At 53.2% G+C, this 12,588-nt stretch overlaps 1 protein-coding gene across 3 annotated transcripts in view; it reads right to left on the reverse strand.

Annotated features, from left to right (window-relative positions):
- Nucleotides 1–691: 691 nt before the first annotated feature.
- The window catches only part of FGFR1 (fibroblast growth factor receptor 1), a 48,510-nt gene continuing 36,613 nt past the window's right edge, over nt 692–12,588 (reverse strand). For all 3 annotated transcript variants that reach the window (XM_079778815.1, XM_079778814.1, XM_079778816.1), the window contains 12 exons: nt 11,717–11,907; nt 9,691–9,835; nt 7,525–7,721; nt 6,535–6,680; nt 6,201–6,322; nt 5,664–5,774; nt 4,968–5,158; nt 4,067–4,189; nt 3,773–3,843; nt 3,297–3,434; nt 2,996–3,101; nt 692–2,878 (listed from right to left, as the gene is read on the reverse strand). In XM_079778815.1, the coding sequence (XP_079634941.1) occupies nt 2,702–2,878; nt 2,996–3,101; nt 3,297–3,434; nt 3,773–3,843; nt 4,067–4,189; nt 4,968–5,158; nt 5,664–5,774; nt 6,201–6,322; nt 6,535–6,680; nt 7,525–7,721; nt 9,691–9,835; nt 11,717–11,907 (1,718 nt within the window). In that variant the 3' untranslated portion in view covers nt 692–2,701. The remainder of the gene's footprint in view (nt 2,879–2,995; nt 3,102–3,296; nt 3,435–3,772; nt 3,844–4,066; nt 4,190–4,967; nt 5,159–5,663; nt 5,775–6,200; nt 6,323–6,534; nt 6,681–7,524; nt 7,722–9,690; nt 9,836–11,716; nt 11,908–12,588) is intronic.

Below are 12,588 nucleotides of genomic sequence, written 5' to 3' on the forward strand. Positions count from 1 at the left end.
AATGCTAAAATCTAGCTAAAGACCTCCCAGTCACCACCAATACACACCTAATGGAACTTCAAAGCAGGCTGGCATATTACCTAATTTGACTGAGATAATGGCCTGTTGGCTCCTCCCAGTGGCCGCTGATACACAGAGACTTCATTGTCATTGAGATACATTTGTTTCATGAGGTTCCATCTTACTTACCTGAGATCAATTACATTACATTACATTAGCGGTACCAAGGGACTGATCCCCAGTCTATGGCAATTAGAAAAGGCAGAAAGGCAGTATTGATTAATATTGTGGTAATCCCAGGCCCTAATCTTTTAACTCTCAGGAAACCAGACAAGTTCAGTGCCTTGACAGCACATGGCCTTCATTAGATAAACTGGATTCCCTTTCTCAGGAGACCCAATCTGGTCATCTAAGTAAAATGGTCATTTCATTTTCTCTCAGGTCAATTTCACTATCTTTTTATTAGGCAGCCAGCTCAGTCTCTGGGGAAATCCATGGGTGATTTGAGTAGTAACAACAAAGACATCACTTATAATAGTGCCTTATATATTTTTCTAGCACCTCTCCCGAAGGGATATAAAGCCCTTCATAGATCATCCATTCTCACAACATTGCTTCGAGGGCCAAGGCAGAAATGATCATCACTATTTTACAAGGAAAGATACCACTAGAAGGTCCGAAAGCAAATGTTTTTAAGAGCTAAAATTCATTTCCTGGCTCTGTTCACCAAATTATGCCTTCATTAAACATAAACACAAACTGTAATAGATTGACAGTTGCATATTTACAGAGACACAAGGAAAGAACTAATTTACAATAGTAGCCAACACTGCAGCTGCCCCCCAAAAAAACCAGCTAGCTCAGAAAGGAAATGTAAAGCGGCAATCCCATTTTCTCTACAGAAATGAAAGCACAGTGAACTTTCTTCTGTATTCAGCCGTAACCCGGCAAAAACGCAAGCTTCCGGTCTAGAGGCTGCACAGGCAGGTTGAGCACTGAGTTCTCAGGAGCCAGGACCCGCTTGTTGAGTGCAGTGACAACCAGCAGGTGGCAGAGGAAGTGAATTTCCAAGCTGCCACACACATTTGGAGCAGTTTTTTCCCTTTCCTGAGGGAGGGGGTGGGGTTTGTACAGGAAGACCTATAGTAAGCCAAGATCTGTGATAGTCCCAACGCATGCAGTTTGATCACGTGGGTACTGGTGTGGGGGAGGATCACGAACACAGAGCAGGCTGGAAAACATGAAGCAAGGGACCTTAATGTAGACCTCGTCCTAGGTGACAAGCATCCCCTTCCACAGCAGCACAGACAAAACCACACTCACACAGAGGGCGTAGATGCAAATCTGGGTTTGAGTTTCTGCACGCCCGTCGGAATAATCCTTATGTCTCCCAGCCACCTCTTCAGTTCTACTCCTTGGCTATTCCGGGAGAGGCTCCCAGCTCCCTCTCTGACCCTCTGACCCACCTGAACCCACCCGTTTCCCCTGAGGAAACAATTTGTGGTTGAGGACTGCAGGGGGGAGGGGTCTTGGCTTTGGCCCAGCACCTCTGGTGCACTGACAGGAGGTTCCTGCTCACTACGCAGATGTCTTCTTTTCCTGCCTTTCCAAAAGCATCCAAGAGGTGGGAGTTTTGTCCGGAGGTCTCAGTCCGGGACCTAAAAGGAAGAGGTTAGGAGGAAACTGCAGGGAATGTGCAGGGCCCTCTGGACAGACCCAGACCCAGACCCAGGGCCCATCATTTTTGCTCCTTTTCGGTTGACATTCTCTCCCTCGTCACACAGCCCATATAAAAATGAAGCAGCAGCAATTTTTATTTGAAGGACCTAAACTGAAAATAGGTTTAGAACATAATTTAAAAAAATAAAACAGCAAAAGTAGCAAAAAATATATGACCTTTTTAAAAACATTTTCCTTTTTTTTTTTTTCTTTTTTCTTGGTTTTTAATATATAGCAACTGATGTCTCCCAGCCACCAGGAGCATCTTACCCAATGGGTAAATCTCTGGTAATGACCCTTTTAAAAAGACATGTAAATATATACTCAGATTTATACACTTTGTGTTTTCTTCATAGCTATGTACAAAGCCCCCAGTTGGGGCTGGGCCCCAGGGCCACGACACTGCTCCCAGACTTTGCCTCCCTGTCCTCTGGTACCAAGTATTTGGTCAGCAAAGCAAATTAGTATCAGAATTAATCAGCCAACGGCACCAACTCTCTGGAGCAGAGGTTGCCTTCAACCGAGGCCCGAAGCAGAGACTTCCCCTCCCTACTACTGCAGCCTTGAGGACGAGGCACCCGCTACCGGAACACAAGGGCTTATGGGTGACGGTGAAGCAGACAAAACCAACACAAGAAAGCTCAGTCAGCTCTCGCTAGCATGCCTGCTCAGCACGCTTACCTCCCACTCCCACCCCTCCAGGCAGTGCCAGGTGGCGGGGAGGGGTCTTGGTCCACCATTGGGGAGGGAACAGAGTGGCCATCAGCAAGTACCAGCCTCTCTACTCCTCTCTCTCATAAGCAGGTTGAGAGGAGGAGGAGGAGGAGGAAGAGAGGCGAACTCAGTGGGGTGAAGGCCTCAGGTAGGCAGCTGGCTCCCGCCAGCAGGGAAGGGGCAAAGGGGAGGCAGTGAGTCCTGTGGGGAGTGATAGGTGAGTTACAGCTGATGATGGAGTTTGGGGAGGGCAGTGCTGGGGTGCTAGTCAGCGTCGTTTGAGTCCGCCATTGGCAAGCTGGGCTGGGTGTCGGGGCAGACAGGGCTCCTCAGGCAACGGCTCATGAGAGAAGACAGAATCCTCCCCCGAGGAGCAGGTAGAGCTTCGGGTGTCGGGAAAGCTGGGCGAGTATTGGTCCAGGGGCATTGACAGGTCCAGATACTCCTGTGATGGGAAAAACAGAAGAGCGACGGGTCAGCACTCTCCTCCCTGCGGCAGTTTCAATTCACAGAGACGTACCTAAGTGATGACGACTGAAGGGCTAGCACGGGACAGCCTCACCTGGTTGGAGGTCAAGGCCACAATGCGGTCCAGGTCTTCTACCAGCTGCTTGAAGGTAGGTCTCTGAGAGGGTACTGCGTGCCAACAATCCCGCATCATCATGTACCTGTGGCGGGATTGTAAGGTCAGGGGAGGAAACACGTAAGTGGAGAGATTAAGTAGCTTACGGAGGAGGGACTGTGGGAGGAGTGACCAGGAGTGGCTGTTTTCTCTATCTAAACACCCCTTTCTTCCTCTTCCCGGCAAACCCATTCAGCCTCCAGGGCCTAACTCAGGACCTTGGGCATCTTCTCATGCTTACAGCTCGTTGGTGCAGTTGCTGGGCTTGTCCATCCGATGACCCTCCTTCAGCAGCTTGAAAAGCTCCTCCACAGGCACACCAGGATATGGGGAGCCTCCCAGAGTGAAGATTTCCCACAGGAGCACCCCGAAAGACCACCTGTGGATGAGCACAGAGCCCATGGGTGTTGTGCGCACAGGGCTGGGCCAACCTAGCATCCTTTCCATCTCTCCTTCACCAGCATGTCAGATACTCATCCTGAACCCACCCTCTCCAATGAAAACCCTTAATTCCCAGGGGAATACCAGTGGGGAGCAGAAGACAGACGGGCCTTTCCACCGCCAGGAACAAAGTAAATGGTTATATGCAACACATTGTTTCGTTTTCTCCTCAAAATAGAAGGAGACCCTCTTCAATTCAGAGAGGAGGACAGGACCCTATTGTACCAGACATTTTCTATCCCAAGTATCCCTGGCAATTGCCCATGTCAAACTCACACATCACTCTGGTGGGTGTAGATCCGGTCAAACAATGCCTCGGGTGCCATCCACTTCACAGGCAGTCGGCCCTGCAAGCAGTATGGGGAAGTTGGAGTGGCCCAGGGCAGAGCAATGAGGGAACAGGGCGGGGGGTAGGGGGAGTTACGTCAGGGACTGGATGTGGGAAGGAATGTACACATTCAGCTCATCCCACCACAGTTTCTCAGGCAAAGCCACCTGCACTGGGCTACAGCAGAGGAGTGTACATGGGAGAAAGCCTAGCACAGCAGAGTCTTAGGGCAGAGGACTTACATTGGTCGTCTTTTTATAGTAGTCGATGTGGTGAATGTCCCGAGCGAGGCCAAAGTCCGCGATCTTCATCACATTGTCCTCCGTCACCAGGACATTCCTGGCGGCCAGGTCTCGGTGTATGCACTGTGGAGACAGGAGGGGAAGCCGGGGGAGGAAGGGATGGGAGAGAGGAGGGTGGGATGCAGGTGAGGCCATAAAACTGTAGACATGTATCCGCGTCCAGCTGTCTGAGTCACACTGTACTCCAGCACTCACTCTGCAGCTGGCAGGCCCAGCTACTGCCAGGCTCTCTCCTGCCACACTGCTCACCTCCTAAACATTCCAGTTCCCTGCTAGACGGTTCCTCTTCTCCACTTCAGACTCAGCCATTCAAACCCCTCCAGCTCCAGGCCTCTTGATCACTTCAGCAACCCCCCCTGTATTTGCCTCCTCTCCTGGTCCTTCCAACTCTTGGCTTTGGATCTGTACCCGGAAAGGCTGAACCTTTATGCTTCTGTCCCGTCTATACAGAAGTGTGCTCACAAGCCCTACCTCCCCAGGCCCAGCATAACTGCACTGGGCTGGGGCCCAAAGCCAGCATTTACTGGGCACCCACAACTGTCCTTAACACGCTCACTCTTCATATTTCTCCCATAATAGTTACTTTATATTTGAAGAAACAGAAATAGAAAATGTTAAGTAGCTGCCCGAGGCTGCTCAGAAAGTGGCAGTGCACAGATCTGAGCCTAGCCCCGGCCACACAGGGTACACTGGCTCTCCTGACTTTGGTGTCCCCTGAGGGCCTAAGACAGCACACAGGGTCAGTCAGTGCTCACTGACCATTCCACCAAGGACAGAAAGTCATAAGCTGGACATCTGTTCCCACCCCGACATCACCCAGGGGAGCCGGCAGGTGCCATACCTTCTTGGAGGCGAGATACTCCATGCCTCGGGCCACCTGGTAGGCGCAAGATACCAGGTCCTTGGAGGAGAGCTGCTCCTCGGGGTTGTGGCTGGGGTTGTAACAGTATTCCAGCCCCGGAGGCCTCCGGGCCTGCAGGTACTCCCGGAGGTTGCCCTTGGAGGCATACTCCACGATGACGTACAAAGGACCTGAGGGGTGGGGGGGATGTGTGGATGGAGAGGCCATCAGGCCAGTACGCAGGTTTCGCTTCACCTGGAGAAAACCCCACACCCAATGGCACACCCTGACCTAAGCTCCCCTTTAGGGAACCAGGGAAATTCTTTCCACTGCTCAGAGAGAGAGAGAGAGAGTCGGGGAACTAATTCTTTCCAGCATAGTCCAGAAAGTCACCGAGCAAAACTGGGGTTCATAGCCCTAAGCTAGACCACTGTTACTACTCACCTGTTCCTATCCACGCAGTGTCTATGAATCTAGGTACCTGTATTCTCAGATGAATATAAATGGGCATCAGCTCAGACCCCATACATTCCAACTACTGCTAACCCTGCCTCTCTCCTTATGCCGCTTCCCTAACGTGGCTAACAGCTCAGTATCTTCTCCCTGGCAGACACTGTATGGGAGCAGCAGGCCCAGGTTCCCATCTGAGACCCTCCCCCGGAGCGGGTGGAAGAGCCGGCCTGGCTCAGTGCCTACCATCCTGCGTGCAGGCCCCCAGCAGGTTGATGATGTTCTTGTGCTTCCCGATCATCTTCATCATCTCCATTTCTGAGATCAGGTCAGACAGGTCTTTCTCTGTTGCATCCGCTTTGCACGCAAACAAGAGAAGGGAAGGAGACTCATTTACTTTGGGAGGGAGGGCGACAGGAGAAAAGCTATGGGACGGGGGATGAGGTGAGGTGTATGCCTGAGGAGTCCCTTTTCTCCTCGAGTGACTTCCCTCCCATGACAGCCGTTGTGGACATACGTGGCGCTGAGTGGGGCAGAGGACATGGTAAGGACCATTAGCAATGGAATTTAGAATAAACACCTGACCACAACCCAGGCTGGCCCCAGGTCATGGCCATCTCGGGGGGCAGAGCGCCCCCTCCACTCCCAGGCCACCCTAGGCAGGCGTGTAGCAGGGGTGGGCTAGGAAAAGAGCACCAGAGAGGGCGTTCCCTTTGGCCCAAGGCCCACAGTTCGCTTGGCAAGGGAAGGGGCCGTATTTACCAGGACGGAAGCATCACTTACACTTCAACATCTTCACAGCCACTTTGGTCACGCGGTTGGGTTTGTCCTTGTCCAGGCCAATGGCCTCTGCCAGCACCACCTGCCCAAAGCAGCCCTCTCCCAGGGGTTTGCCTAGAACCAGCCTTTGGGGAAACAAAGGGCGGTGTAAGATGGGGCTGGGGAAGTTCAAACCCGAGGACACCCCATCACTGCTTCTCCGTATTTCACCCAGCGGGATGGAAATTGCTTCTGGATGCACCTGGTGCACCTTCACTCCCTAGAAGGTCTCCGTACATACAGCTCCCACCGTCAGAATTACAAGCAGGGGACCTTCCTCACAAGTTGAGAGAACTACCTGTCTCGAGGCAGCTCCCAGCGAGGGTCTTCGGGAAGCTCATATTCAGAGACCCCAGCCAGCATGGGGGTTCCGCTGGAGGAGAGGCGTGAGGGCCGCACGAGCAGAACCCCAGAGTTCATGGATGCGCTGGAGTCAGCCGACACCTACAGGGAAGCGTTAGGTCACCCTTCTAGCGAGGAGGCGGGGAGTGACGCAGATTCTTCCAGCTGCTAAGTCAGGGCTTTTCACCAGGGGCAGAGGGATAATCTGTTACCTGATGTCCCTTCCCAGGCAGAGTGGCAGAAAGACCACAGAGGTCAGAAGACGGAAGTTCTAAACCGGACTTCTTTTGCCACCAACTAGCCTTACTGGAACTTCAGTTGACTCAACTTTAACACGAACAGACCTTACGTACCTCTCCCAAACGGACAGAGATGATCATTGCAACCACAGCTCTATCCTGTCCTGACTCTTTGTAAAAACCCTGCCTCTGATTATGGATTTCTAACTTTCAAAGCACCTCCCGTAATTAGCATAGTTCTGCATGAACGTTCCCTCCTCTCACAGCCTTCACCTTCTGTGCCAGTTCCTGGGAGGAGGGGAGGGTGGGCACACAGGAGAGGGCATCTTGGGACCCAATTCAGGTCCTCCTTTCTATTCTGTATCTTTGCACCTCTAACTGGCCTTCGGGGATAGTTCGAGCGTGCAGTAGCCAATGCACATTTGCCCCAGCTAGGACTTTCTTCCGATCCACGTGCCAGGTGAGCAGGGGACTTGCAGCTGGGGTACGGTGGGCGTATGGAATTCATGGGCTGGGCACCTGACAAGGGAGCACCTGGGTCAGGACATCCCCCCTGCCCCTGGCCCACAGCCAGAAAGCAAAGCCGGAAGCAGGAGGCTGGGGACAGTGGGGAGGCAGGCAGTTAGGGGTTCCTAGAGAAGCTCTCCCGGGGGCACAGGGAGAGAAGGGAGGCAGGGAGTGCAAATCCCCTATCTACTTTCTGTTACCTGTCTGCGCAGAGGAATGCTCTTGGCCAGCTTGTGCACGGCCATCTGGCTATGGAAGTCGCTCTTCTTGGTGCCACTCTTCATCTTGTAGATGATGACAGACCCCACCATGCAGGAGATGAGGAAGGCCCCCGTGCAGTAGATGATGATCTCCAGGTACAGGGGCGAGGTCATCACGGCAGGTCTCTCTTCCAGGGCTGAGTCATGTGAATAGGGTGTTAGCAAGCTCCGGGGGCCCAGCCCACTGGTGTCCCTAGCTCCTAGCTCCATAAGACAAACAACACCCATCTCCTTTCCTCTGGGAATCTTTAGGGCAGAGAAGAATCCTAGCTAGGATTGGGGCTCTGGCATGGAGCAGATCAGACATCTTGTGCTCCTTGGAGCTTGCTGGTCCTGACCCGAATCCTCCAGGAGGGATGAGCTAGAACCGTCTTGCTACACGTGGCCCATCCTCATTAACCCAGGAGCCCTCCTCACTCAGCTGGACTGCTTGGGCTACACGGGTACCAGGCACCCTGCAAGGGGCGGATGACATTCCTCTGGGTGCCTTTCTCAGCCTCCTCATGGAAGCCTGTGGCCCTTTTCCGAAGCGCCTCAGCTCAGCATGCACACACCTATCACCCGGGGCAGATCGACCATCTTGTCTCTGACGGTCTGAGGGTGGGGTGGCGCCTTGTTTATTTTTCTGTAGTCCACAGCGCCTGGCTTATAGTGGCACTTGCAGGATGAGGACAAATGAGGGTGGGAGGAAAGAGTGTGCCTGTGTCCTGACTTCATATCTCACCTTTCACTTCTGTCGTCTGTCTCAGGTCAGATGTGTAAATATTTACACCTCGCCAAACCACAGGCAAAACTGACTAATTTCCAAACGTGTCTGCACTGCTCGAGATGAGACGTGTAAATGTTTCTGCAGTTCTTAGGAATACTACCCACAGCCCCTAACTCCTCAAGCTGAGGGGGCATGCTCTATTCTGTTCTCCCATCTTCCACTTAGAATTCAAACCCGGTTCCCACAGAGACCCATCCATTCAACGCACCGTTCCCTCCCGCCTGAGAATGGGTTACACCCAGCACCCACAGCGCTGGCTGCGGAGAGCGCTCCATCCTCACCAGTGTGCACGTCCCTTTTGCTTCCACAGCCTTCCCCCGACCCTCCCCTTTCAAACACTCCAGCCAGCCCCGAGGCAAGCCCACTGGGGACCTCCCCCAAGAGGCACTGGTGCGACCCCGACTGAGCCCCAAGAGAACTCCCAGGCCTGACAAGGAGACTGCAGAGCTGATAACAAGAAGTGTTTCTGTTTTTTCTCTTTCCCCGGCATTGAGAAACGAAGACAAGTGAGTGGGAGCACACGCGGACAAAGACAGTGACAATAACAAAAACAGAACACTTCTCTGCCTCGAGCAGGGGCGTTATCAGACCCTGCAGGGCAAAGCAGGGCAGAGGAGGAGGGAGAAGAGAGGGCAGTGTGAGCAGCAACAAGAACAGCACAGCGCCCAGACCCACATGCGGGACCCTCAGAGAGGCAGCGACAACCAGCTCCAGCCCCGCAGTCACCAGCCCACCACCCTGAACAGGCTGCGGGCTCCTTCCTTCCTGGCCCAACACACAGACTCAAAGAGGATACAGGTGACTGGGCCTCACTCGGCTCAAGTCCACTCAACTGGGTAGAACCTCTCCTGAGATCAGAGGGCGGCCGTACAGGAGGCTGGGCTAGCACTGCTAGCAAGCAGCAAGCCCCTCTTTCGGGTGCGTACATTCAGTTAGAGGAGAAGTGGGGCCCTCTCTGAGACTTTGGGGGGCTGGACAAAAAGGGCCAGACAAGTCAGGGACAGTCGCTGGACCGAAGGATGGAAGGAGCCCGCCGTGGAGGAGAGCCCGGCCAAGGTTAAATCCAGATCTCATGCATGCATTACGTGGGCCCAGGGGAGAGCCAGATGCAGGTGTACAGGTGGGAGGTCTCCGTGTTCTTACAAATGAGGAAAGCTCCTGTGGGAGCCTGAGGAATCGACTCTCGAGGTTGGATAAATGGCTGGAGCCGCCTACCGGCCCCCCGGAGCCCATTCCTCAACCTCTCCTGCCTCTGTGTCTCCCCCAGCCCCGCAATGCATGGTCCCCCCGTGCCCGTGGCGAGGGCAGGACATCGAGAGGAGAAGTACAGTGTATACCTTCCAGAACGGTCAACCATGCAGAGTGATGGGAGAGTCCGATAGAGTTACCCGCCAAGCACGTATACTCCCCCGCGTCCTCAAAGGAGACATTCCTTAAGTGAAGCACTTCCATCTCTTTGTCGGTGGTATTAACTCCGGCAGTCTAGAAGAGACAACGGAAGCAAAATGGACAAGCACCGGACGTGAGACCTCCAAGAGACACAGAGAGAGGGAGGAAGAAAGAGGGGGTGGATAACCAGAGGAAGAGATGCTCCCCAGCGTCTCCTTTGCGACAACGAACAAACAAAACCACCAGGCAGCGAGACCTGTTAGAGGAAGAGAGTGAGACCCTGAGGGAGGAACTCTGCAGACCTGCGACGCCGCGGGCTGGTTACGACCCTTCACCAGACGCTGGCAGCCCCTGGCCCATCCAAGCATGCGGGCGGTGGGCAGCATGGAGAAATGGGGCCCGGCGGGTGGGGGGGCTGTTTGGTTTCAGGTAAAGAAAGTCCGAGGGCACACACAGGAGGGATGGAAAGGGTGCTGCAGTCACACACACACACACACACACACACACACACAGGATGGTGGTTCCCTGGGGAATGCCTGGTCCCTTCTCATACCCACCACTCAAACCTCCAGTCTGCACGACTGTAGTGCAGCAAGACTGTCCTGTGAATGCACACACAGCCAAGGGACACACAGAAGGCACAGAGGGAGCAGACACCAACACAGTACCAAACCAAACCAGCCTCCCAGGCCGGGTATTTTTCCATGGCTCTGGGCACTCGAAACACAGCAGGATAACAGGGAGAGTCGGGTGCTGGCTTCCCCACCGGCCCCAGCAGCTTGGGGCCGAAATCAAATTCCCAGCACAGGGCCCCATCCGTCTCCCCATTACCTTTTGCCACAGGTCTGGTGACAGTGAGCCACGCAGACTGGTTAGCTTCACCAATATAATTGGAAACCTTACACACATACTCCCCGCTTTGGGCCTCTGTCACATTGAACAGGGTCAGCACTTCCGCATCCGAGCTATTAATCCCCGAATGCTGGAACAAACCAACGACACGCCAGTCAGTTGGGCAAACACTGAGATGTGGCCACACTTTGCTCCCACGTAACGTGAAGACAGGGAGCTAAGGCAACGGAGACATTGAGATTGATCATCTTTCCCTTTTCAGGGGGACAAAAGAAGTAGTCTTTAAAAGTCTGAAGCATTTGACTGCAAAATAAACTTTAAAAAAAAAAAAAAAAGGCACTGCCCCCAATCAAACGCTGTTTATATTGAAACCCTTCCTCCAAGACTCGGGCAGGGACTATGAATGGCCAAGGACAGTCGGTTTCCCACACCGCAGTCTCAGCACCGGTAGTGAAGAGAAGGGATGGCCAGTAAATCTCCGGGACAGCCGAGGGAGGGGAGGATGAGGTCTAACTCTGGGACCAGGAGGTAAACCACTTTCCCAGCTTCTGGTTACTTCCTGTTGCAAGATCCACTGGAGAATTAGGCAATTACCTTCCCTGGATTAATGGAGCATTCAGGGACAATCAAAGGTCTGGGAGTGACAGGAAAAAGGAAGAAAATGCCATGACTCCTCCTGCTGCTTAGAATTTACCTGTGGCATTTGCTGTTTCAACTCTTAATTAAGCCGTGCCCTTATCAGAGTCACCCTACTTGCCAGAAAGCACGTGACTTGGAAAAGAGGACCGAGACTGGGAAATGCTTGCTGGAAAGGCTGTGGTCCTGAGCAATGGGGAAGCAGGCATCCCAAGGCCTTCCTTGAGTAGCTGACCCAGAAGTCACTCTCAGAGGTCTTTAGGAACCAGCAATGCCCAACCACCTCCCATCACACCTCCATTCTGTGACCTGTCACTAGTCCTGGGGAACGTGGCCAGGTCCCTATTTAAGATGGAGCATGTGCGCCGAAAGGGTCAAGGATGAGTCCCAATCGTGGGCACGGAGCCAGACCACAGCTCCTTGGGTCCCAGGAAATACTGGTCTCCTTCCCAGCACCCAGCCCCCGGAGACTGGGGTCAAGGTTACCTTCAAGATCTGGACATAAGGCAGGTTGTCCGGACCAATCTTACTCCCATTCACCTCGATGTGCTTTAGCCACTGGATGTGGGGCTGTGGGTCACTGTACACCTTACACATGAACTCCACATTGCTGCCCAGGGCCACGGTCTTGTTGGCAGGCAACCCTGCCTGCAGGATGGGCCGGTGAGGGGACCGCTCTGTGGAGGAAGGGAGAGGACAGGCTTGTCAGGAATGCTGACAGACAGCATCCCAAAGACCACAAAGGGAAGTCACTTAGACTCTTGCTGTTACAAGCGTGGTCCAAAGAAGCAGCCTAGCATCACCTACAAGCTTGCTGGAAATGCTGGATGGCCCAGAAGCTTCTTTTTAGACCATCTCCTCAAAACCAAGACTGAACGCTGGTTGTGAAACTCTTTACCTTAAGATTCCTAGAATGAGATTCAGACTGGCTACAAGGAATAGGCAGTAAGAACAGGCCCTCGGGTCTCATGCGATGCCCTGGAGTCAGCATGGGCCTGGGGTTCTGAGTCAGCATGGACCTTTCTGAGGCCCAGTTTGTTCTGTACAGCAGGAATAACAGTGCCTGCCTTGCGGGGGTGCCAGGAGAATTGCAGGTGATGTGTTTAAGTGTGTAGCACACTGCTGTCATTCACGAAACAAGAGCCACTGTTATGCTGAATTTCACCTCACTACTCCAGTCACCTCTTTCAGGAGAGACTATCAACAGCACCTTTCACTTGGTAGTGAGTCATAGCACTATCTGATCCTCTTGACTCTACTTACAGGTGCGTGAGGCACAAAGAGAAAAGTGACCTGCTTAAAGTGACAGAGCTATAAAGTGCCTCCACCATCCTGGCTCTCTCCCTAACTAAAGCTGG

This window comes from Cnephaeus nilssonii (assembly GCF_951640355.1).
Source record: "Cnephaeus nilssonii genome assembly, chromosome: 8".
Classification (NCBI taxonomy): Eukaryota; Metazoa; Chordata; class Mammalia; order Chiroptera; family Vespertilionidae; genus Cnephaeus; species Cnephaeus nilssonii.